Here is a 27,283-nt window from a genome sequence, read left to right as displayed (position 1 = left end):
CACTGATACAAATCTCAGTCTATACACAGGCATGTGTAAGAAATGTACAGTTCTGTAGTACTAAATAGCTCACTTGATGTCTAGTTTGATTCTCTGGTCCTGGGAAATTGGTCTGTACTCCTGTTGCTGAGGCATGTCTTTCAGACCCAGTGGCTTTCTATTTCTTCCATACTATTCTGGGACTGATGGAGATACTTTTACTAACTGATCTGTTCCATGTTGAGGTATAAGAAACTCTGCGTGGATGTAGAGGGCCCCATCTCTCTTAGACATGTCAGCTCACTATTCTGTGAGGAATTTCTGCTTCCTTTTGGTTTCCATCCAGGAATGGTGCAGATATCCCATGTACCTGCCTAGTGGTTTTGGGCTTTTCCCATGAGATTGCCACGTAAATCTTCTACTCTATGTCACAAATCATTTTTGTTTCTTAGAAAGCTAAATCTGTAAAACTCATAAGCAACAAAGAACTCCATTTTCCTCATATTCTCCTCTTGCTTCTATGCCCTGAGGAGGTGATTTAGTTGCCTTGTAAGCAGATTAAGACTGGAAGAAGGATGAGGGAAGGAATACCTGAGGTAAAAAAATGAGTTAGTATTTCAAAGATTCTACCTACCATGCTTGGAATATTCCTTAGGAAATGCTGGTGTGGAGAACTGAGGATGAAAAGCCAGTGAAGGAAAGGATATGTGTGGTACTGGTGCTGCTGTGAGTTTTATGATGTGTTGTCTCAAGAAATATTGCCTCCTCGTCTTGTAAACCACCACTTTGGTGTGGTCCTTTGCACAGTCCTCTCCCACGTTAACTCTTGAAAAGTCCCTCTTGCTTCTGGGAACTCTTCCTCCACCATATGAAAGGAGGAGAAGCTACCTTATTGAAGACATGGGGACCAATTGAGAGACAGCGCCAATAGACAGACACCTAGGTTAGCTCCAGAGGAGCTTCAAGCTAACTGCAAGTGCACAGGTGACCTCAGCTGAGACCAGAACTGCTCAGATGAGCCTCCACTGAAATGTTATGTGAATCATAACCAAAGGAAATGGTTGTCAAGCTTACTGAGTTATGGAATGATTATTATTCATATAAATACATACAACACAACACAATACAAAACTATGTAATATGATAGATATGGTAGGCATTGAAGATAGAGGAAATAATTTGTGGGAAGATTTCCTCAATATGAATATATGGGACCAACGAAAAACCTTTAAATGGAAATAGCTGGATCGTGGAAGGGGTTCATTTTTCACTCATGGGAAGAATAAAGAAAAAGGAAGTGTCAAGTATCATTATGGAGATTCCAGTCTTCAATGACTTAGTAAACTGTAGACATGTAGGTGGATGGACCCATGCCAGATGGGGACTTGGTAGCATTCTGCAGTTGTGCCTTATTGGAAATCACTCTCTCTCTCTCTCACTGGCTTGGATTCAACAGGTGGTTTTTCTGTCACTGATGAAATAAAAAACAAACATTTGTCTTATAACAGCATACTGTCAGACATGACACTAGACTCATCTTAATTCCTAATGATATGGATTACACTAAAGAAAAAATGAAGACATGTCAAAAGTATGGAGGGATTGATGATATGTGTCTCCAGGTTCTGAATCTAAACTCCGTTTAACAAAATTGGGTGCTGCCAGTGAGCTGCGATTACCGAGGCTCCAATAATACTCACGCTAGTCTCAGGGAAACTTCTCCTAGTTCTATTAACTGCTTTTTCGGAAATGTATTTTACATATATTATCTTATTTAATCTGTAGAACATTTCTAAGATTTAGACATTATTTTTATCCACATTTTATGGATGAATGGACTGATATTATATTGTTATTATTATTATTATTATTATTATTATTATTATTATTACTAGTAGTCATAGTAGTATTAGTATTTGGCAAGAAGTCTTCAGGTGGGAAGTGTGTGGTGAAAACAGAGTATATTTCTAATGTAAGGGGCTTTTAACTCCTACAGCAGCTTCCTTAAATTTTGATTTCTTGAAGTGTTTTCCAGTGTGTCAAGTTCTTAATTCGTTATGCCTATGTCAGTTCGTGGGCAATCATAATGAAAGACACCGATCACAGCTTCACATACTCATGTGCAGAAAAAGCTAGAAGTCTCCACCTTTAAAACAGATGTTACCACAAGAACAGATTCACTATCCAAGTTAACTCTGTCCCCAGAATTTAGTTTCTGCTTTAGGATTCTGCATGAGGGATCCCTGGGTGGCGCAGCGGTTTGGCGCCTGCCTTTGGCCCAGGGCGCGATCCTGGAGACCCGGGATCGAATCCCACGTCAGGCTCCCGGTGCATGGAGCCTGCTTCTCCCTCTGCCTGTGTCTCTGCCTCTCTCTCTCTCTCTGTGACTATCATAAATAAATAAAATTAAAAAAAAAAAAAGGATTCTGCATGATTTTATACTGGCTGATTTTTTGAAGATGCCTCTGTGACTGTCATTTAACATATTCTGTTAGGATTCATGGATTCATACTTGGCACAGGATGAGTCTTTTGGCTTAGGTAAGATGTTTTCAGTTGTTAGATTAGGTAGACTCAGTTGAAAGAGACCGGAGACTACTGTGAGTTCAGAAGACAATGGGAAAATGTGAAGATGATTCATGCACACAGAGTCCATTTTGACTGATCTGAACAGGCCTACATAGGTCTCTGGGAAAAAGTGGAATGGACAAAAAGTTGTCCTGCTGTATTGGCCTCATGACTCTGCAGTAGCTAAATCAAATGACACTACCAAAGCTTCTCAGCCACAGCCAGGGGCTGTCTATTGATTTCCCCATTTGGGGTAGGTTTGCATGAGAACACTTGGCCTCTCTGAGGTCCCCCTCCTCAGGAAGGCAATAAAAGACCAGCCTGAGACCTACCAGAATTGGGAAGGGCAAGTTGTCATTACTACAGATATCCGCGAGAGGGAACTCCAAAGCGCTCTCTGGGTTCTGCAGAAGGCTCAGCTGTGCACTTGTTCCAGCAAATACCACCGCAGCACCAAAAGGCTAACCTTCTGAAAAGACTTCTTTTAGTGGTCTTCTGGCCTGAATCTAAGGAAGAAGGGAGGTTAGTGTATTTTCATTCACTTAGCCTTATTTTCACCATTGCCATTATACAGCATGTTCATTGTAGTGGCTAGAGGAGGGAAACGGAGTCATTTGTTGTGTACAACTCTCCACGTTCTGATGTTGGCTAACAGCATCGTTATGGTGTTGAAGAGTTCTTCCTCATATCCTTCAGACTGATCTGAGACTCGATCAGATTGAAGGTCAGTATTTCCTGTGCCATCAGTTACTGTCTTTGCAATGCAACAGGAGACACTGAACCTGTAGATGTTTGTTTTCTATTGGAGTGATCAGTGGGTTCAGGTGTCAGATCTGATTTTAAAGGCTAGAAGGATTTGGTATGCAAATCAAACTGAGTGTGGTAATCCTCTGCTTTCACAGCCAGTCTCCCCTCAGCCTGATTTCCTCTTTGACTTTCTGAGTGCTCAAGTTCTAACATCCAAAGGATCTGCCTCTCAGGACACAATCTGCCTGACCCTACTTCTCTGTTGCTCTGCTCTGGGCCATCTTCCAGGATGACTTTCTGCAGTCAGGGTCCAAGGGAAATAGTCATTACATGCTGGCTATGTGGTGGCTGTGTTCCCTTGTGATACCACACCAACCCACCCAGAGATGATGTTTTCGGTTAAATAGGTTGAACATTTACTGAAAAGAGCCTAAACCACAATGAAGTGTGGAAACACACTTCCTCACACACACACTAAAACATACATGTATATATAAACCTACACACAAGCACAAGGCTTGAAAGGGAACATAGAATAAGGAAAACAAGGTATCCTGAGGTTATGAATGCATTTATTGACCACCAGTTTCCAGAGATGATTTTTAGTTACTCAACATTCCCTACTGAAGCAAGAACTTTCCAAAGAAAAGTTGATCAGCAGTGAGAAGCTGAGTTCAAAGTTTCTACTGCTCAAAAGAACGTTTCCCTTTGAAGATACCTTAACATTGCTTAAATAACTGAATTCTTTAAGAGTCAACAGATGAGCCAAGGTGTCGAAGGATAAACAGATGAGCAACATTTCACCAAATAACCTTAAACACCTGGCCACTACTCTGCACAAGGCAATAAACGTTCCCAGGATGATTAATTAAGGGGGTCACTTCAAAAGGGTGGAATAATGTCAAATATATGTGGAAGAAAACTGGGGCATTTGACTTCCAAAAGGAAAGTAAGAATTTCCGAGACCTATTTAACAAGGGAAACCTTCCTGGGAAAGAGAAAACAATGCATGGATCATATATTCTATATGCACTGATAGCAATCTCCATCTATACACTGGCATAAGTCAGAAATGTACCGTTCTGTAGTTCTAAATAGTTCACTTGATGCCTAGTTTGATTCTCTGTTCCGAGACTGGTAGTGATTTAGGTTTTCTTAATTGCCCCCATGAGTGTGTCTATGTTCTGGAGTCTTCTGGTGCCGGGGAGGCTATAAATTGGTGAAGTGCCACTTATCTGGTTGCTATGTGTCATTGGTGTATACTAATAGCTGCTGAAGTGTCCAAACTGCTCTCTGATCCTGGGAAATTGGTGTGTACTCCTGTTGCTGAGGCATGTCTCTCACACCCAGTGGCTTTCTATTTCTTCCAACTATTCTGGGACTGATGGAGATACTTTTACTAACTGATCTGTTCCATGTTGAGGTATAAGAAACTGCATGGACATAGAGTGCCCCATCTTTCCTGGACATGTCAGCTTGCTATTCTGTGAGGAATTTCTACTTCCTTTTGGTTTCTATCCAGGGAAAGGTGCAGATATCCTATATTCCTACCTTGTGGTTTTGGCTTTTCCCATGAGATTGCCACCTAAATCTTCTACTCTATGCCATGAATCATTTTTGTTTCCTAGAGAGCCAACTCTGTTAAACTCATAAGCAACATGGAGATCCCTTTTCCTCATATTCTCCTCTTGCTTCTATGCCCGAGGAGGTGATTTAGTTGCCTCGTAAGGCAGCTTAAGACAGGAAGAAGGATGAGGGAAGGAATACCCGAGGTAAAAAAAATGAGTTAGTATTTCAAAGATTCTTCCTACCCTACTTGGAATACCCCTTAGGAAATGCTGGCGTACAGAACTAAGAATGAGAAGCCAGTGAAGAAAAGGATATGTGCAGTAGTGGTGCTGCTGTGAGTTTTATGATGTGTGATCTCAAGAAATAATTCCTCCTCATCTTGTAAACCACCACCTTTGGCGTGGTCCTTTGCACAGTCATCTCCCACATTAACTCTTGAAAAGTCCCTCTTGCTTCTGGGAACTCTTCCTCCACCATAAAAAAGGAGGAGAAGCTACCTTATTGAAGACATGGGGACCAATTGAGAGCCAGCGCCAATACACAAACACCTAGGTTAGCTCCAGATGAGCTGCAGGCTAACTGCAAGTGCACAAGTTACCTCAGCTGAGACCAGAACTGCTCCACTGATGTGTTATTTGGATCATAACCAAAGAAATGGTTGTCTAACCTACTAGGTTATGGAATGACTTTATTATCCGTATAAAAGTATACAACACAACACAGTACAATTCAAAAAGCATGTCTTAGGATATGATAGGCATTGAAGAAAGAGGAGATAATTTGTGGGAAGATTTCCTCAATATGAATATATGGGACCAAGGAAAAAAATTTAAATGGAAATAGCTGGGTCTTGGAAGGGGTTCATTTCTCATTCATTGGAAAACAGATAAAGAGGAAGTGTCAAGTGTCATTATGGAGATTCCAGTCTTCAGTGCCTTACTAAACTATAGACATGTAGGTGGATGGACCCATGCCAGATGGGGACTTGGTAGCATTCTGCAGTTGTGCTCTTTTGGAAATCACTATCACTCTCACTGGCTTGGATTCAACAGTTTGCTTTTCTGTCACTGACGACATGAAAAACAAACACTTGTCTTACACCAGCACTAGACTCATCTTAATTCCTGATGACACGGATTATCCAAAAGCTTCCCTCAACACAAAGAGGTATATGTCATAAAACTAAGACATGTCAAAAGTATGGAGGGATTGATGATGTGTGTCTCCAGGTTCTGAATATAAACTCCATTTTACAAAAAATGGGGTGTTGTCAGTGAGCTGTGATTAGCTAGGCTCCAATAATACTCGCAATAGTCTCAGGGGAACTTCTCCTAGTTATATTATTTGCGTTTTAGAAATGTGTTTTACATCCTTTATCTTATTGAATCTTGACAACAGTTCTAAGATTTAGACATTATTTTTATCCACATTTTAGGTATGAATAAAGTGATACCGAGCTAGAGTAATTGGCCAAAGGTTGTATAGCTGATAAATGGGGCACTGGAGTTTGTACTCTGGAGAGATGTTTGACATCAAGTCAAGTCCTTTTCTCTCAATGATGCTGGTTCTTTTCAACTCATTTTAAAGAGCACTGGAATCCTGTGGTGCCTCAAGAGCCAATGATCAAAAAGAGGATGGAGCAGGAATAAAAGTCCCGTGCTCTGGTTTCAACCAGAGCACATTTATATATTATAAGTAGAAATAATTATGCATTACATGCTTAACTACATATATCATATAATATAGATGTGGGATCCATTTAAAATTGTGTTAAAAAAATCCCAAACACTGTATCATACCATGCTATCTCCTAATACTGCCAGAAACGTCTTGAAGTTTCTATGCTTTCTTGGGTCTCCAACAGTGTGAAACCTCCCTTGACCGGCTAGCCAGCCTTCAGAAGAAGGAGCAGCTGGGAAGCATTGCCCTGGGGATGCTCTGGGCTCCAGAACAGGGCTAAGTATCTGCCATGACCCCTGGCAACCTTGCTGTCTGTGTCTCCCTAAAGCCTATTAAACTATTCACAGTACCTGCAGCCTTCTCATTGTTATGACAACTCTTTGAATTCTCTCCCAAGAGAGAAGTGATGTCTTCTCCAAATATCCCGAGGCAATTTTCATACAAAAACTGTATAAGAGAAGCCTGTAATGCAAAAAGAATACAATGGGGTGCTCTTTTTCATATGGAAGAGTTAGAAGTCACATTTTGTTTATAAACCTTGGATCTAAGCAAAAATGTGAAAGAGTTCTATGAAAACTTCAGAGTTGATAAAAATATATAGAAAACCAAGTTCTCTAATAAAATAACAAAGAGTGATACTTTCTGTTGTACTTTGAGTACAGATTTTAAAATACTACTAGTCAGTGGGCAACAGTCCTAATTTGTGGCATTTAATAGCTAATATTGTGATACCAATGGTTATATCTTTAAAACTAGGATAGTTTTCAAAGTAACCTACCTTCTTAAAGTTTACTTATTTTGTAAACTAATGCTTCCAGAAAGTATTTGGTTGTAACTTAGGATAATATCTGATTAAAATGTATAAAGCATAGACAAAATCCTATGAAATCCATTTCTTAAATAGGAAGAATATTTTTTGGAAAGTGGATATTCCTGTGGATTTTTTTAAGTTTTTTTGTTTTGTTTTTGAGTAAAAACTCACAGGGCTGGGGAGAAAACATGTCTGTCTGTCTAACTACAGTCCCTTCTCAGGTCTTGCTTTGCCTAATGCTGGCTCTTGGCATGAGCTTGGGGAAAAGCTGTCATCTTATTAGGCATCTGTGGCTTCATTAGGATGTTCTGGAATATCTCTCTAGTTTCTGTCTGAGGTAGCAGAGGCAAAATAGTAGCCAAGTATTTTTCTAAATGAGCCACAGTTGCAGAGCAAAGCCAATGTGTTTGGAGCCATTGGTGATCATAGTGCCCGAGCCACCTAGGATGTGCCAGTAACGACCACAGGAGCTGGGTCTTGTTACCATTGTGTCATGAGGAAGCCATGGCTTTGCCCAAAGTTACAAGCTCCCCCCTCAAGGATCAGGCTGAGAGTTGAACTTCGGCTTGTCAAACTCCGGAGCCCAGGTCTTTTCTATCATATTATGCCACTCTTCTCTTTCTTTTGTTTAGTCAGTCTAGTATTGAATCTCCTGGATGGGAAAGAAGTATCTCAACTGCTCTATATTTCGCAATTTAACAACACCCCTTCCCATATTCCACCAGAGTAGGATAAAGATCTCTGCTATTCCAAGGAAGGCAATGAAGATGTGCACTTTTCAGAACTGATCCTTCGCAATTACTACTACACATTTCAGACTCAAAGCATGGATTCTAAACCCCAGGGGACACATATGAGAGCTCTCCCTACCTTTCTTATGAAGTTCTCTTCCAATTCCAAGCTGCCAGAATTAGGTGGACAAAGAATGCTTGGGGCTATACACACTGATAAATCATAAGGTGTTATCTGGCTGGGTGAGGATTCTTGCTCAATGCTGTATAACACTCCAAAAAGGTACCGCAAGACAACAACATTCTCATTTGGCAGCTGAGCTAGAAGCCTAAAGTCAGAAAGATGTACTTTTGAATAAGGCAAGTCATTGCACTTAGCAGCTGGAAGTATAGAGATGTAGAGCAGAGAACATCTTTCTAGATCTAGTATACAACCTGCTATAACAGAGTTCCACGCGTGAACGTATACAAAAATGTTTTACTGAATTCAGTTTCTGAGCTAACCCACTCCGGTTGATGTTTGACAAACTGAAGGTTATACCACGGGCTGTTGATGCTCTGGCATCTCTCTTAGGCCACTGACTTTTGTCTACCAGTTTCATATAATCAGAAGGTGTACAATGGCTAAGGAGTCCACATTAATAAGGTCAGGCGAAGAGCAATAATAGCCATAAGGCATGCCTGTATTCTGAAACTGGCCTCCGTGGGTGTGAAGAATTGAAACTATTTGGCATTGAATGTTATTTTAGTGGTCAAAGTGGCAAGAAGGAAGCCAATATTTTCCTAATAGTATATTGGCTGTATTTCTTTCTTTTTTTTTTTTTTTGGCTGTATTTCTGAGCCATGACCAGAGTAGAGTAATTATTGCATCATTACCTCTGGGCTGCATTTATTTTCTCCTCCTCAGTCAATTCGTCAAGAACCTCAAGCCAATTTTCATAGAGGTCAGATGAAAGTAAACTTCCTTCGATATTTTCAAGAAAATCCTTATGTGAATAGAAAAATAAATAAATACATGCAGACACACCCACACAGACGCAGACACAAACACACACACACACACACACACAAATATATATGTATGTATGATACAAGATATATATTGGAAATACCACAGAGAAAACACTTAGTTCAAAACTTCAGTTCAGTCCCTAATTTCTTCATAGATACCCAAACTGTGACCCACACGGAGTTCACCTCATACTCTCCATTGACTTGCACGTGCAAAAACAGGTTCTGGATTTTCTCCAACAAAAACAAAAGCATCAAAGCAGAGCCTACGCTTCAGTGGAAAGGAAGACAAAGCTCCCTTCTATCATATGGCACTTACTCTTTTGTGTGCTTTTTGGCAAACTACTACAAAAGCTACTTTCATCATTGCTTCATTCTTCCTTTCCTTAACTCTACAAAAGTAGATGGTCTAATGGCAAACTCATGATGTTCCTGAGGATGTATTCATTTCTAGTGTAGACCGATACTCCACAGAGTTTGACATGATAATATTCAGGCCAAGGTTGCAGAGTCTGATTCTCCACAAAGATTAGTCAACTTTAGGTAGGGAAGGCTTCAGAAATGTCTAAGAACTCTGCACACGTGGTCACCATATTCCTAGGCTGTGCCTATAACACAGAATAGGAAAAGACCCTACTAAACCTTTCTAGAAACATCAATTGCAGGTGTGCACCTTCAAGAGGGCAACACTTATCATGTTATTCGAGTACCTAATGGATGATCATTCTTTTCCCTGTGTCTTGATGCCTATATATATATATTTACTGGTGTGTTTTACTCTAGCCCAGTGTAGTAGTGGTCAGGGACTATTGCTATTTATCATATAGTTGAACAGTAATGGGGGACAAGGAAAGACAACTTGTGACAAGGAAGGACCAAATATGACCTTGGTTCTAAGAGTGCCATAATCACTGCCTTAATATAGTTTTGTTCAGAGCAAGTGCCAAGGTAGATGGATTAAATTCTTTATTCTAGTTGTCACTTCTTTATCCATTACCATTTTAGCAATAGAATGGGATATCTGTGATGTAGCTGTATAATTTCCAAATTAATCTAGTTCTTGAGTCGATCTATTGTATTTTCAGAATTCCAAACTACTTTTGTCCATTGCACCTACTCCTAAAGTTAGATTTATCAAAAGAGGCATGTAGCTAGAGCTGGTTACTGTGTCGTTATAACCTTGGATGGTGGGCTAGACATCACAAATATTAACAAAAGGATACCTAGGATCAGGTGAAAGGAGACACAAATGGCAAAATCCTTCCTCCATGACTTATAAAAGGCACTAAGTAACAGGAGACAATGATGGTTAAGAATGATTGGTCGCCTCACTGAGCCTTTTTGTATTCCTCATAAAGTAAACATTTGCTTACTATTGTGAACTTCTAGATCTATTCTCAAATTTTTCATGTGATTTTTCTTTTCGAAACTGCCTTCATTAGGAGCATGGTGAGGAAGTTATCAGAAACAGGATGTTTTCTTTGGTAAACATTATGTATGTGTCAATGTATATTTTGAAATTTCTTATTATTATAGTAGTCACATTAGTATTAGTCTTTTGCATGGAGTCCTCAGGTGGGAGGTGTGTGGTGAAAACAGAAAGTATTTCTAATGTAAGGGGCTTTTACCTTCTACAGTAGCTTCCTTAAATTTTGATTTCATGAAGTGTTTTCCAGTTTGACAAGTTCTTAATCAGTTATGCCTATGTTGGTTCTTGGGCAATCGTAATGAAAGACACCATCACAATTGAGTAACTCATGTGTGGATAAAGCTAGAACTTTCCCAACTTTAAAACAGATGCTACCAGAAGAACAGATTCACTGTCCAAGTTCACTCTGTCCCCAGAATTTAGTTTCTTTTTTAGGATTCTGCATGATTTTATACTGGCTGATTTTCTGAAGATGCCTTCCATGAGTGGTCATTTTTGATTGATAAAGGAAAGCACATAATGTAGGAAAAAAAGAAGAGTATATGGCATTTCATATCCCAAGCCCAGAGCAAAAGCTTGCTTCCTTTTTGAAAGAGCTAGGCTATCGGATGGTATACAGTTTTAGAGCTGCAAGAAGTAAAGTCAATTTAGATTCTTTAGTCAATGTCTCTCTATAGTTTTACCCAAAATCCACCTTACAGTCATACACTGAAACTTTGTAATCACTTATTTAAATCAGATTTTTTTCATTGAATTTACCCTTTTAAATCAAACTTCCATGTTTCAAGGCCTTGTGGAATCCTCGCCTGTCTCCTACTTTACCAGTCTTGGCTCCTTATTCCCTTACATAGATGCTCTTCCCCATATATGGAAATCTTTTTCCATACTCATTTCCCATTTGTTGATTCCTCTTTAAGTAATTGTATCCTTCATTCCTACTATCTCTATTTCCCTTCCTCTTTAAAAGAAAAGCTCAAATACTCTCTTATTCTCTGATTACATTCCCGTCATGAGTCTTTCAACCATCCTTCGCTCTATCTTCATGTCCTCTCCCTACAGTGTAGAAAGATATAACGGCTGGAGTCAGATGGATCAAGGGTTCAGAAACGTACTATGCTTCTGATATATTGTGTGACCTGGGGCACATGCTAACTGACTGAAAATTTTCTAATCCATTTATAATGTGTGGAGGATGATAGTTCTACCTACCCCCTAAAATTGCTGTGATGCAAGGACTGGGGGAGCAGCTAGCATGTAACTAACGTGGTTAATTTCTTCACACCTAGGATAAGATTCCCAAATCTAGTGCAGGGTTGCAGAGGTACTGGGTACTCAGTAAATTTCCACACTGACAATTCAGTACACCGATTTGAGATAACACAGGCCAAACGCTGTGGCTGTCATTTAACATGCTCTTTTAGAATTAGCAGATTCAGATATGCCTCAGGATGAGTCTTTATGCTTAGGTAAGATGTTCTCAGTTGTTAGATTAAGTAGACTCAGTTGAAGAGACCTGAGACTACTGTGAGTTCAGGAAGACAACAGCAGAATGTGAAGATGATTCATGCACACAGAGTCCATTTTGACTGATCTGAACAGGCCTACATGGGTCTCTGTGGAAACAAGTGGGATGGACAAAACGTTGTTCAGTGTATTGGCCTCATGACTCTGCAGTAGGTAAATCAAATGACACTACCAAGTTTCTCACCCAAAGCCAGATGCTGTCTAAAGATTTCTCCATTTGGGGGTAGGTTTGCATGAGGACACTTGGCCTCTCCGAGGTCCCTCTCCTCAGGAAGGCAATAAAAGACCAAACTGAGACCTACCAGTATTGGGAAGGGGAAGTTGTCCTTATGAAAGATATCCGTGAGGGAAACTCCAAAGAGCTGTTCTGGTTTTTCAGACAGTGCAGCTGTGCACTGGTTGTTCTGCCAAGTGCCAGCACAGTGGCCAAAGGACGAGTTTGTGAAAGCACTGCTTTCCTTGGTGTTCTGGTCAGAATCTAAGGAAGAAGGGAGATTAGTGTGTTTTAATTCACGTAGACTTATTTTCACCATTGCCATTATACAGTATGTTAATTGTAGAGGCTAGAAGAGGGAAAATGAGTCATTTGTTGTGTAGAACTCTCCATGTTCTGATGTTGGCTAAAAGCATCCTCATGGCATTGATGAGTTCTTGCCAATAACTTTCATACTGACGGTTAAACCTAGGGACTTGATCAGACTCAAAGTGATTATTTCCTCTGCCATCAGTTACTGCCGTTACACTGATCTGGAGGCACTGAAACTGTAGATGTTTGTTTTCTACTGGTGTGAACAGTGGGTTCAGGTATCAGATCTGATTTTATTTTTTTTATTTTTTTCTGATTTTAACAGCTATAAGTTTTGGGTATGCAAGTCAAGCTGAGTATGTTAATCCTGTGCTTTCACAGCGAGGCTCCCCTCAGCCTCAGATTCTCTCCTTGGGTTTCTGAGTGCTCAAGTTTCTACCATCCAAAGGAATTGCCTCTCAGGACACAATCTGCCTGACCCCTACTTCTCTGGTTCCACTGCTCTGGGCCATCTTCAAGGATGACTTTCTGCAGTCAGGGTCCTTGGGAAGTAGTCATTACATGCTGGCTATGTGGTGTCTGTGTTCTCTTGTCAACCCCACCAACCCACCCAGAGATGATGTTTTTGGTTAAATATGTTTAACATTTACTGAAAAGAGCCTAAACCACAATGAAGTGTGGAAACACACTTCCTCACACACACACTCAAACATACATGTGTATATACACCTACATAAAAGTACAAGGCTTGAAAGAAAACATAGAAAATGCAAAACAATAAGAGGTTAGGAGTGCATTGATAGACCACCAGTTTCCAGAGATGATTTTTAATTACTCAACATTCCCTATTGAAGGAAGAACTTTCCAAAGAAAAGGAGATCAGCAGCGAGAAGCTGAGTTCAAATTTCTACTGCTCAGCTGTGAATATTTCCCTTTGAAGATATCTTAACATTGCTTAAATAACCGATTGCTTTAAGAGTCAACAGAGGAGACAAGCTGTCGAAGGATAAAAAGATGAGGAACATTTCACCAAATAACCTTAAACACTGGGCAATTTGGCTTTTTTGGGATATAGTACGTCCATCAGCACCTCCACTCATGTGGGGCCAGCACTGCACCAGAAGCATCCTGGTTCTGCCACTTAGGAAGCTCAGCATTTTAAAGCTTTGGTTTGCTCAACTGTAACATAAATGATGCTGCCTACACCAAGTTAAACTAAATATATAAGATACTACTCGGCACAAGGCAATAAATGTTCCCAGGATCATTAATGAATGGGGTCGCTTCAAAAGGTCAAATAATGTCAAATAAATCTGGGAAAAACTGGTGGATTTGACTTCCAAAAGGAAAATATATTTCCCAAGCCTATTTGACGAGAGAACCCTTTCTGGGAAAGGGAAAACAATGCATGGATCATATATTCTATATGCACTGATAGCAATCTCCGTCTATACACTGGCATAAGTCAGAAATGTACAGTTCTGTAGTTCTAAATAGCTCACTTGTTGTCCAGTTTGATTCTCTGTTCCGAGACTGGTAGAGATTTAGGTTTTCTTAATTGCCCCCATGAGTGTGTCTGTTCTGGAGTGTTCTGGTGCCAGACAGGTTGTAAAATGGTAAAGTGCACTTATCTGATTGCTCTGTGTCATTGATGTATATAAATAGCCGCTGCAGTGTCCAGACTGCTCTCTGGTCCTGGGAAATTGGCCTGTACTCCTATTGCTGAGGCATGTCTTTCACACCCAGTGGCTTTCTTTTTCTTCCATACTCTTCTGGGACTGATGGAGATACATGTTCCATGTTGAAGTATAAGAAACTCTGCATGGACATAGAGGGCCCCATTGTTCTTAGACATGTCAGCTCACTGTTCTGTGAGGAATTTCTGCTTCCATTTGGTTTCCATGCAGGAAATGGTGCAGATATCCCATGTACCTACCTAGTGGTTTTGGGCTTTTTCCCCTTGAGATTGCCACCTAAATCTTCTACTCTATGCCATGAATCATTTCTGTTTCCTAGAAAGCTAAGTCTTTAAGACTCATAAGCATCAAAGAGCACCGTTTTCCTCATATTCTCCTCTTGCTTCTATTCCCTGAGGAGGTGAGTTGTCTCTTAAGGCAGCTTAAGACAGGAAGAAGGATGAGGGAAGGAATATCTCAGGTAAAATAAATGAGTTAGTATTTCAAAGATTCTTCCTACCCTACTTGGAATACCCCTTAGGAAATGCTGGTGTACAGAACTGAGGAGGAAAAGCCAGTGAAGGAAAGGATATGCGTGTACTGGTGCTGCTGTGAGTTTTATGATGTGTGGTCTTAAGAAATAATGCCTCCTCATCTTGTAAACCACCACCTTTGGCGTGGTCCTTTGCACAGTCCTCTCCCACATTAACTCTTGAAAAGTCCCTCTTGCTTCTGAGAACTCTTCCTCCACCATATTAAATGAGGAGAAGCTACCTTATTGAAGACATGGGGACCAATTGAAAGCCAGCGCCAATACACAAATACCTAGGTTTGACATCAAGTCAAGTCCTTTTCTCTCAATGATGCTGGTTCTTTTCAACTCATTTTAAAGAGCACCGGAATCCTGTGGTGCCTCAAGAGCCATTGATCAAAAAGAGGATGGAGTAGGAATAAAACCCCCCTGCTCTGGTTTCAACCAGAGCACATTTATATATTATAAGTAGAAATTAATAATTATGCATTATATGCTTAACAACATATATAATATAGATGTGAGATCCATTTAAAATTGTGTTAAAAAAAATCCCCAAACACTGTATCATACCATGCTATTTCCTAATACTGCCAGAAACGTCTTGAAGTTTCTATGCTTTCTTGGGTTTCCAACAGTGTGAAACCTCCCTGACCTGCTAGCCAGCCTTCAGAAGAAGGAGCAGCTGGGAATCATTGCCCTGGGGATGCTCTGGGCTCCAGAACAGGGCTAAGTATCTGCCATGACCCCTGGCAACCTTGCTGTCTGTGTCTCCCTAAAGCCTATTAAACTATTCACAGTACCTGCAGCCTTCTCATTGTTATGACAACTCTTTGAATTCACTCCCAAGAGAGAAGTGATGTCTTCTCCAAATATCTTGAGGCAATTTTCAATCAAAAACTGTATAAGAGAAGCCTGTAATGCAAAAAGAACACAATGGGGTGCTCTTTTTTATATGGAAGAGTTATAAGTCACATTTTGTTTATAGACCTTGGATCTAACAAAAAATGTGAAAGACTTCTATGAACAATTCAGAGTTGATAATAATATATAGAAACCCAAGTTCTCTAATAAAATAACTAGTGTGATACTTTCTGTTGTACTTTGGGTACAGATTTTAAAATTCTACTAGTCAGTGGGCTAAAGTCCTAATTTGTCGCCTAATTTCATACCTAACATTGTGATAGCAATGGTTACATCTTTAAAACTAGAATGGTTTTCAAAGCAACCTACCTTCTTAACTTTACTTATTGTGTAAAATTTTACTTCCAGAAAATATTGGGTTGTAACTTAGGATAATATCTGATTAAAATGTGTAAAGCATAGACAAAATCCTATGAAATCCGTTTCTTAAAGAGGGAAGAATGTTTTTTGGAAAGAGGATATTCCTGTGGATTTTTTTTGATGTTTTGTTTTGTTTTTGAGTAAAAATCACAGGTCTGGAGAGAAAACATGTCGGTCTGTCTAACCGCAGTCCCTTCTCATGTCTTGCTTTGCCTAATGCTGGCTCTCGGCATGAGCTTGGGGAAAAGCTGTCATCTTATTAGGCATCTGTGGCTTTATTAGGATGTTCTGGAATATCTAACTAGTTTCTGTCTGATGTAGCAGAGGCAAAAGAGTAGCCAAGTATTATTCTAAATGAGCCACAACTTGCAGAGCAAGGCCAATGTGTTTGGAGCCATGGGCGCTCATAGTGACTGAATCACCTAGGATGTGTCAGTAATGACCACAGGAGCTGGGTCTTGTTACCATTGTGTCATGAGGAAGCCATGGCTTTGCCCAAAGTTACAAGCTCCCCCCTCAAGGATCAGGCTGAGAGTTGAACCTCGGCTTGTCAAACTCCGGAGCCCAGGTCTTTTCTATCATATTATGCCACTCTTTTCTTTCTTTTGTTTAGTCAGTCTAGTATTGAATCTCCTGGATGGGAAAGAAGTATCTCAACTGCTCTATATTTCGCAATTTAACAACACCCCTTCCCATATTCCACCAGAGTAGGATAAAGATCTCTGCTATTCCAAGGAAGGCAATGAAGATGTGCACTTTTCAGAACTGATCCTTCGCAATTACTACTACACATTTCAGACTCAAAGCATGGATTCTAAACCCCAGGGGACACATATGAGAGATCTCTCTACCTTTTTAATGAAGTTGTCTTCCAATTCCAAGTTGCAGGAATTAGGTGGACAAAGAATACTTGGGGCTATACACACTGATAAATCATAAGCTGTCATCTGATTGGATGAGGATTGTTGCTCAATGTTGTATAACACACCGAAAATGTATCGCAAGAGAACAACATTCGCTTTTGGCAGCTGTGTTAGAAGCCTAAAGTCAGAAAGATGCACTTTTGAATAAGGCAAGTCATTGCACTTAGCAGTTGGAAGTATAGAGACGGAAAGCAGAGAACATCTTACTAGATCTAGTATACAACCTGCTGTAGCAGAGTTCCAGGCATGAACGTACACAAAAATGTTTTACCAAATTCAATTTCTGAGCTAACCCTCTCTGGTTAAATGTTTGACAAACTTAAGGTTATACCATGGCCTTTGATGCTCTGGCATCTCTCTTAAGCCACTGACTTCTCTACCAGTTTCATATATTCAGAAGTTGTACAATGACTAAGGAGTCTACTTAATAAGGTCAGGAGAAGAGCAATAATAGCCATAAGGCATGCCTGTATTCTGAAACTGGCCTCCGTGGGTGAGAAGAATTGAAATCATTTGGCATTGTATGTTCTCATTCATTTGAGGAATATAAATAATAGTGAAAGGGAATATAAGGGAAGGGAGAAGAAATGTGTGGGAAATATCAGAAAGGGAGACAGAACATAAAGACTCCTAACTCTGGGAAATGAACTAGGGGTGACGGAAGGGGAGGAGGGCAGGGGCTAGGGGTGAATAAGTGATGGGCACTGAGGGGGGCACTTGACGGAATGAGCACTGGGTGTTACTCTGTATGTTGGTAAATTGAACACCAATAACAAATAAATTTATTATTAAAAAAAAAGAAACCATTTGGAATTGAATGTTATTTTAATGGTCAAAGTGGCAAGAAGGAAACCAATATTTTGTAATGGTATATTGGCTGTATTTCTGAGCCATGACCAGAGTAGAGTAATTATTGCATCATTACCTCTGGGCAGCATTTATTTTTTCCTTCTGAGTCACTTCGTCAAGAACACCAAGCCATTTTTCATAGAGGTCCGATGAAAGTAAACTTCCTTCGATATTTTCAAGAAAATCCTTATGTGGATAAAAAAAAAAATACACACAAATATACACAGAAACACACACACACATATATATGCATATATAATACAAAATATATATTGGAAATATCACAGAGAAAACACTTAGTTGAAAACTTCAGTTGAGTTTCTACTTCCTTCATAGATACCCAAACTGTGACCCACATGGGGGTCAGCTTGACTCTCCATTGACTTGTACATGCAAAAGCAGGTTGTGGATATTCTCTGACAAAAATGAAAGCATCAAAGCAGAGCATAGCCTTCAGTGGAAAGGAAGACAAAGCTCCCTTCCATCATATGGCACTTACTCTTTTGTGTGCTTTTATGCAAACTACTACAAAAGCTACTCTCATAATTGCATCATTCTTCCTTTCCTGAACTATACAAAAGTAGAGAGTCTAATGGCAAACTCATGATGGTCCTGAGGATGTATTCATTTCTAGTGTAGACCGATTCTCCAGAGAGTTTGACATGATACTATTCAGGCCAAGGTTGCAGAGCCTGATTCTCCACAATGATTAGTCAGTCAACTTTAGGTAGGGAAAACTTCAGAAATGCCTAAGAACTCTATGCACACGTGGTCACCATCTTCCTAGTCTGTGCCTATAACACGGAAATAGAAAAGACCCTACTAAGTCTTGCTAGAAACATCAATTGTATGTGTGCACCTTCAAGAGGGAAACACTTATCATGGTATTCAAGTACCTAATGGATGATCATTCTTTTCCTTGTGTCTTGATGCCTATATATATATTTACTGGTGTGTTTTACTCTAGCCCAGCGTAGTAGTGGTCAGAGACTATTGCTATCTTTCATGTAGTTAAACAGTAATGGGGGACAAGCAAAGACCAAATGTGACAAGGAAGGACCACATATGACCTTGGTTCTAAGAGTGTCATCATTACTGCCTTGACATAGTTTTGTTGAGAGCTGTTAGCAAGTGCCAAGGTAGATGGATTAAATTCTCTATTCTAGTTCTCACATCTTTCTCCATTACCATTTTAGCAATAGAATGGGACATCTGTGATGTAGCTGTATAATTTCCAAATTTATCTATTTCTTGAGTCGATCTACTGAATTTTCAGAATACCAAAGTACTTTTGTCTGTTGCACCTACTCCAAAAGATAGATTTATCGAAAGAGGCATGTAGCTAGAGGTGGTTACCATGTCGTTATAACCTTGGATGGTGGGATAGACATCTCAAATATTAACTAAAGGATGCCTAGGATGTGGTGAAAGGAGACACAAATGGCAAAATCCTTCCTCCATGACTTATAAAAGGCACTAAGAAACAGGAGACAATGAGACAATGATGGTTAAGAATGATTGGTTGCCTCACTGAGTCTTTTTTAGATTCCTCATAAAGTAAACATGTGCTTACTATTGTGAACTTCTATACCTATCTTCAAATGTTACATATGAGTTTTCTTTTGGAAACTGCCTTCATTAGGAGTGTGGTGAGGAAGTCATCAAAAGCAGATGTTTGCTTTGGTAAACATTATGTAGGTGTCAGTGTATATTTTGAAATTTCTTATTATTACTAGTAGTCATATTAGTATTAGTATTTTGCATGGAGTCTTCAGGTGGGTGGTGTGTGGTGAAAACAGAAAGTATTTCTAATGTATGGGGCTTTTAACTCCTACAGTAGATTCCTTAAATTTTGAATTCATGAAGTGTTTTCCAGTTTGAGAAGTTCTTAATCAATTTTGCCCATGTCGCTCCTTGGGCAATCATAATGAAAGACACCAATCACAGCTTGACTTACTCATGTGTGGATAAAGCTAGAACTTTCCCCACCTTAAAAACAAATGCTACCACAAGAACAGATTTGCTGTAATGCCTCACTCTGTCTCCAGAATTCAGTTTCTTCTTTAGGATTCCGCATGACTTTATACTACCTGGTTTTCTGAATATGCCTTCTGTGAGTGGTCCTTTCTCATTGATAAAGGAAAGCATATCCTGTAAGAAAAAAAGAAGAGTATATGGCATTTCATATCCCAAGCCCAGAGTAAAAGCTTGCTACCTTTTTGAAAGAGCTAGGCTATGTGATGGTATATGGTTTTAGAGCTGGAAGGAGTAAAGTCGATTTAGATTCTTTAGTCAATGTCTCCCTATAGTTTCTACCCAAAATCCACCTTAGAGTCATACACTGAAACATTGTAATCACTTATTTTAATCAGATTTTTTTCATTGAATTTACCCTTTTAAATCAAACTTTCGTGTTTCAAGGCCTTTGTGGAACCTCGCCTGTCTCCTAATTTACCAGTCTTGTTTCCCTATTCCCTTACATAGATACTCTTCCCCAAGTATGGAAATCTTTTTGCCATACTCATTTCCCATTTGTTGATTCCTCTTTAAGTGATTGTATCCTCCATTCCTACTATCTCTATTTCCCTTCCTCTTTAAAAAAAAAAAAAAAAGCTCAAATGCTCTCTTCTTATTATCTGATTACATTTCCTTCATGAGTCTTTCACTGTCTTTTGCTCTATCTTCATGTTCTCTCCCTGCAGTGTAGAAAGATAATAAGGGCTGGAGTCTGATAGACCAAGGGATCGGAAACCTATTATTATGCTTCTGATCTATTGTGTGACCTGGGGCAAATTCGAACTGTACTGAAAGCTTCAAATTCATTTGTAAAGTGTGGAGGATGATAGTTCCAGCTTCCCCTAAAATTGCTGTGATGCAAGGACTGGGGAAGTAGCAAGCATGTAACTAACGTGGTTAATTTCTTCACACCTAGGATAACATTCCCAAATCCAGTGCAGGGTTGCAGAGGTACTGGGTACTCAGCAAATTTCCACACTGACAATTCAGTACACTGATTTGAGATAACACAGGCCAAACTCTGTGGCTGTCATTTAACGTGCTCTTTTAGAATTAGCAGATTCATATATGCCTCAGGATGAGTCTTTATGCTTAGGTAAGATATTTTCAGTTGTTAGATTAAGTAGACTCAGTTGAAGGAGACCTGAGACTACTGTGAGTTCAGGAAGACAATAGCAGAATGTGAAGATGATTCATGCACACAGAGTCCATTTTGACTGATCTGAACAAGGCCTACATGGGTCTCTGTGGAAACAAGTGGAATGGACAAAACGTTCTGTTGTATTGGCCAAATGACTCTGCAGTAGGTAAATCAAATGACACTAGCAAAGCTTCTCAGCCAAAGCGAGGGACTGTCTAATGATTTCTCCACTTGAGGGTTGGTTTGCATGAGAACACTTGGCCTCTCCAAGGTCCCTCTCCTCAGGAAGGCAATAAAAGACCTAACTGAGACCTACCAGTATTGGTAAGGGCATGATGTCCTTATCAAAGATATCCGTGAGGGAAACCCCAAAGAGCTGTCCTGGTTTTGCAGACAGTACAGCTGTGCACTGGTTGTACTGGGAAGTGCCAATGCGCTGGCAAAAGGCCGAGTCTCTAAAAGAAGTGATTTTCAAGGTGTTCTGGACTGAATCTAAGGAAGAAGGGAGATTAGTATGTTTTAATTCACTTAGCCTTATTTTCAACATTACCATTATACAGTGTGTTCATTGCAGGGCTAGAAGAGGGAAACTGAGTCATTTGTTGTGTAGAACTCTCTATGTTCTGATGTTGGCTAACAGCATCCTCATGGCATTGTTGAGTTCTTGCAAATACCTTCAGACTGATGGTTAAACCTTGGGACTTGATCAGATTGAAAGTCAGTATTTCCTGTGCCATCAGTTACTGTCTTTGCAATGCAACAGGAGGCACTGAACCTGTAGATGTTTGTTTTCTACTGGAGTGAACAGTGGGTTCAGCTGTCAGATCTGATTTTAAAAGCTAGAAGGATTTGGTATCCAAATCAGGCTGAGTTTGGAAATCCTCTGCTTTCACATCCAGTCTGAGACCAGAACTGCACAGATGAGTCTCCACTGAAGTGTTATGTGAATCATAACCAAAGAATTGGTTGTGTAAACTACTGAGTTATGGAATGATTTTTATTATCCATATAAAAGTATACAACACAGTACAATACAATTCAAAAGGTATGTCATAGGATATGATAGGCATTGAAGATAGAGGAGATAATTTGTGGGAAGATTTCCTCAATATGAATATATGGGACCAAGGAAAAAGCTTTAAATGGAAATAGCTGGGTCTTGGATGGGGTTCATTTCTCATTCATTGGAAAAAGAGATAAAGAGGAAGTGTCAAGGGTCATTATGGAGATTCCAGTCTTCAGTGACTTACTAAACTATAGACATGTAGGTGGATGGACCCATGCCAGATGGGGACTTGGTAGCATTCTGCAGTTGTGCTCTTTTGGAAATCACTATCACTCTCACTGGCTTGGATTCAACAGTTTGTTTTTCTGTCAGTGATGACACAAAAAACAAACACTTGTCTTACACCAGCACTGACTCATCTTAATTCCTGATGACACGGATTGTCCAAAAGCTTCCCTCAACACAATGAGGTATATGTCGTAAAACTAAGACATGTCAAAAGTATGGAGGGATTGATGATGTGTGTCTCCAGGTTCTGAATCTAAACTCCGTTTTACAAAAAATGGGGTGTTGCCAGTGAGCTGTGATTAGCTAGGCTCAAATAATACTCGCACTAGTCTCAGGGGAACTTCTCCAATTCTAATATTTGCTTTTTAGAAATGTTTTTCATCCCTTATCTTATTGAATCTTGACAACATTCTAAGATTTAGACATTACTTTTATCCAGCATTTTAGGCATGAATAGAGTGATACCAAGCTAGTAATTGGCCAAAGGTTGTATATCTGATAAATGGGGGCACTGGAGTTTGTACTCTGGAGAGATGATTGACATCAAGTCAAGTCCTTTTCTCTCAATGATGCTGGTTCCTTTCAACTCATTTTAAAGAGCACTGGAATCCTGTGGTGCCTCAAGAGCCACTGATCAAAAAGAGGATGGAGCAGGAATAAAAGTCCCATGCTCTGGTTTCAACCAGAGCAAATTTATATAAGTAGAAATTAATAATTATGCATTATATGTTTAACTACATATATCATATAATATAGATGTGGGATCCATTTAAAATTGTGTTAAAAAAAATTCCAAAACACTGTATCATACCATGCTATCTCCTAATACTGCCAGAAACATCTGGAAGTTTCTATGCTTTCTTGGGTCTCCAACAGTGTGAAACCTCCCTTGACCTGCTAGCCAGCCTTCAGAAGAAGGAGCAGCTGGGAATCATTGCCCTGGGGATGCTCTGGGCTCCAGAACAGGGCTAAGTATCTGCCATGACCCTTGGGAACCTTGCTGTCCATGTCTCCCTAAGCCTACTAAACTATTCACAGTACCTGCAGCCTTCTCATTGTTATGACAACTCTTTGAATTCTCTCCCAAGAGAGAAGTGATGTCTTCTCCAAATATCTTGAGGCAATTTTCAATCAAAAACTGTACAAGAGAAGCCTGTAATGCAAAAAGAACACAATGGGGTGCTCTTTTTCATATGGAAGAGTTATAAGTCACATTTTGTTTATAGACCTTGGATCTAACCAAAAATGTGAAAGACTTCTATGAAAAATTCAGAGTTGATAAAAAGGGATCCCTGGGTGGCGCAGCGGTTTGGCGCCTGCCTTTGGCCCAGGGCGCGATCCTGGAGACCCGGGATTGAATCCCACATCGGGCTCCCAGTGCATGGAGCCTGCTTCTCCCTCTGCCTGAGTCTCTGCCTCTCTCTCTCTCTCTCTCTCTCTGTGACTATCATAAATAAATAAAAATTAAAAAAAAATCAGAGTTGATAAAAATATATAGAAACCCAAGTTCTCTAATAAAATAAGAAAGAGTAATACTTTTTGTTGTACTTTGGGTACAGATTTTAAAATATTACTAGTCAGTGGACTAAAGTCCTAATTTGTTGCCTAATTTAATACCTAACATTGTGATACCAAAGGTTACATCTTTAAAACTAGGATAGTTTTCAAAGTAATGTACCTTCTAAAAGTTTATGTATTTTGTAAAGTATTGCTTCCAGAAAATATTGGATTGTAACTTAGTATCATAACTGATTAAAATGTAAAAAGCATAGACAAAGTCCTATGAAATCCATTTCTTAAATAGGGAAGAATAGTTTTTGGAAAGTGGATATTCTTGTGGATTTTTTTTGATGTTTTCTTTTCTTTTCTTATCTTTTTTGAGTAAAAACTCACAGGGCTGGGGGAAAACATGTCTGTCTGTCTAACCACAGTCCCTTCTCATGTCTTGCTTTGCTTAATGCTGGCTCTCGGCATGAGCTTGGGGAAAAGCTGTCATCTTATTAGGCATCTGTGGCTTCATTAGGATGTTCTGGAATATCTCTCTAGTTTCTGTCTGATGTAACAGAGGCAAAAGAGTAGCCAAGTATTTTTCTAAATGAGCCACAACTTGCAGAGCAAAGCCAATGTGTTTGGAGCCATGGGTGCTCATAGTGCCCGAGCCACCTAGGATGTGCCAGTAACGACCACAGGAGCTGGGTCTTGTTACCATTGTGTCATGAGGAAACCATGGCTTTGCCCAAGGTTACAAGCTCCCCCCTCCAGGATCAGGCTGAGAGTTGAACCTTGGCTTGTCAAACTCCGGAGCCCAGGTCTTTTCTATCATATTATATCACTCTTCTCTCTCTTTTGTTTAGTCAGTCTAGTATTGAATCTCCTGGATGGGAAAGAAGCGACTCAACTGCTCTGCGTTTCCCACTTTAACAACACCCCTTCCTATATTCCACCAGAGAAGGATAGCAAACTCTGCCATTCCAAGAAAGCCTATGAAGATGTGCACTTTTCAGAACTGATCCTTCGCAATTACTACTACACATTTTAGACTCAAAGCATGGATTCTAAACCCCAGGGGACACATATGAGAGATCTCTCTACCTTTTTAATGAAGTTGTCTTCCAATTCCAAGCTGCAGGTATTAGGTGGACAAAGAATACTTGGAGCTATACACACTGATAAATCATAAGCTGTCATCTGATTGGATGAGGATTGTTGCTCAATGTTGTATAACACACCGAAAAGGTATCGCAAGAGAACAACATTCGCTTTTGGCAGCTGTGTTAGAAGCCTAAAGTCAGAAAGATGCACTTTTGAATAAGGCAAGTCATTGCACTTAGCAGTTGGAAGTATAGAGACGGAGAGCAGAGAACATCTTTCTAGATCTAGTATACAACCTGCTGTAGCAGAGTTCCAGGCATGAACGTACACAAAAATGTTTTACCAAATTCAATTTCTGAGCTAACCCTCTCTGGTTAAATGTTCGACAAACTTTAGGTTATGCCACTGGCTGTTGATGCACTGGCATCTCTCAGGCCACTGACTTGTCTACCAGTTTCATATATTCCGAAGTTGTACAGTGACTAAGGAGTCAATGTTAATAAGGTCAGGAGAAGTACAATAATAGCCATAAGGCATGCTTGTATTCTGAAACTGGCCTCCATTGGTGAGAAGAATCGAAATTATTTGGCATTGAATGTTATTTTAGTGGTCAAAGTGGCAAGAAGGAAGCCAATATTTTCCTAATAGTATATTGGCTGTATTTCTGAGCCATGACCAGAGTAGAGTAATTATTGCATCATTACCTCTGGGCTGCATTTATTTTTTCCTTCTCAGTCACTTCGTTAAGAACACCAAGCCATTTTTCATAGAGTTTGGATGAAAGTAAACTTCCTTCGATATTTTCAAGAAAATCCTTATGTGGATAAAAGAAAAATACACACAGACACACTCACATATGCAATATAGATATTGGAAATATTACAGAGAAAACAGTTGCAAACTTCAGTTCAGTCTCTACTTATGTCATAGATACCCAAACTGTGACCCACATGGAACTCTGCTCTGATTCTCTATTGACTTGCACATGAAAAGCAGGTGTGTGGATTTTCTCCAACAAAAATGAAAGTATCTAAGCAGAGCCTAGGCTTCAGTGTAAATGAGGACAAAGCTCCCTTCTATCATATGGCACTTTTGTGTGCTTTTCTGCAAACTACTACAAAAGCTACTCTCATAATCGTTTCATTCTTCCTTTCCTGTACTGTACAAAACTAGAGAGTCTAATGGCAAACTCATGATGGTCCTGAGGATGTATTCATTTCTAGTGTAGGCCAATTCTCCAGATAGTTTGACATGATACTATTCAGGCCAAGGTTGCAGAGTCTGATTCTCCACAAAGATTAGTCAACTTTAGGTAGGGAAAGCTTCAGAAATGCCTAAGAACTCTATGCACACGTGGTCACCATCTTCCTAGTCTGTGCCTATAACACGGAAATAGAAAGGATCCTACTAAGTCTTGCTAGAACATCAATTGTATGTGTGCACCTTCAAGAGGGCAACACTTATCATGCTATTTGAGTACCTAATGTATCATCATTCTTTCCCCTGTCTCTTGATGCCTATATATATATTTACTGGTGTGTTTTACTGTAGTCCAATGTAGTAGTGGTCAGGGACTATTGGTATCTTTCATATAGTTGAACAGAAATGGGGGACAAGCTCTGCCTATGTCTCTGCCTCTCTCTTTCTCTCTGTGACTATCATAAATAATAATAAAAAAATTAAAAAAAAAAGAAATGGGGGACAAGAAAAGACCAAATGTGACAAGGAAGGACCAAATATGACCTTGATTCTAAGAGTGTCATCATTACTGCCTTAACTTAGTTTTGTTGATAACTGTTAGCAAGTGCCAAGGTAGATGGATTAAATTCTCTATTCTAGTTCTCACATCTTTCTCCATTACGGTTTTAGCAATAGAACAGGATATCTGTGATGTAGCTGTATAATTTCCAAATTAATCTAGTTCTTGAATCGATCTCTTGACTTTCCAGAATTCCAAACTACTTTTGTCTGTTGCACCTACTCCAAAAGTTCGATTTATCCAAACTGGCATGTAGCAAGAGCTGGTTAACATGTCATTATAACCTTGGATGGTGGGCTAGACATCACAAATATTAACTAAAGGATGCCGAGGATGTGGTGAAAGGAGACACAAATGGCAAAATCCTTCCTTCATGAGTTATAAAGTAAAAGACATCAAGAAACAGGAGACAGTGAGGGTTAAGAATGATTGGTCACCTCACTGAGCCTTTTTGTATTCCTCATAAAGTAAACATTTGCTTACTATTGTGAAATTCCCTACCTATTCTCAAATTTTTCATATGATTTTTCTTTTGGAAACTGCCTTCATTAGGAGCGTGGTGAGGATGTCATCAAAAGCACTGGGGGTTATTCTGTATGTTAGTAAATTGAACACCAATAAAAAATAAATTAAAAAAAAAGCA

General features: G+C 39.6%; 1 protein-coding gene and 1 long non-coding RNA gene across 2 annotated transcripts; both read right to left on the bottom strand.

Moving 5' to 3' along the window:
• Nucleotides 1–1,053: 1,053 nt before the first annotated feature.
• Nucleotides 1,054–8,371, bottom strand: LOC144309588 (uncharacterized). Its single transcript, XR_013375544.1, has 4 exons — nucleotides 8,224–8,371; nucleotides 6,893–7,004; nucleotides 2,879–3,052; nucleotides 1,054–1,450 (listed from the first exon to the last, which is right to left on the bottom strand). It is a non-coding gene; the product is annotated as an uncharacterized LOC144309588 (long non-coding RNA).
• A 585-nt stretch (nucleotides 8,372–8,956) lies between these two features.
• LOC144309592 (uncharacterized) lies at nucleotides 8,957–26,739 on the bottom strand. Its single transcript, XM_077890673.1, has 11 exons — nucleotides 26,728–26,739; nucleotides 25,586–25,695; nucleotides 24,882–25,071; nucleotides 23,331–23,442; nucleotides 21,312–21,450; nucleotides 19,929–19,989; nucleotides 17,915–18,024; nucleotides 16,918–17,107; nucleotides 15,586–15,697; nucleotides 12,351–12,526; nucleotides 8,957–9,070 (listed from the first exon to the last, which is right to left on the bottom strand). Exons 1-11 carry the CDS (start codon nucleotides 26,737–26,739, stop codon nucleotides 8,957–8,959), a joined length of 1,326 nt encoding a protein of 441 aa, XP_077746799.1.
• Between the last annotated feature and the right edge of the window lie 544 nt (nucleotides 26,740–27,283).

The sequence above is a fragment of the Canis aureus genome, unplaced genomic scaffold (assembly GCF_053574225.1).
Source record: "Canis aureus isolate CA01 unplaced genomic scaffold, VMU_Caureus_v.1.0 ptg000124l_RagTag, whole genome shotgun sequence".
Classification (NCBI taxonomy): Eukaryota; Metazoa; Chordata; class Mammalia; order Carnivora; family Canidae; genus Canis; species Canis aureus.
The sequence above is the reverse complement of the archived record's forward strand: the minus strand, read 5'-3'. Positions and strand labels throughout refer to the sequence as shown.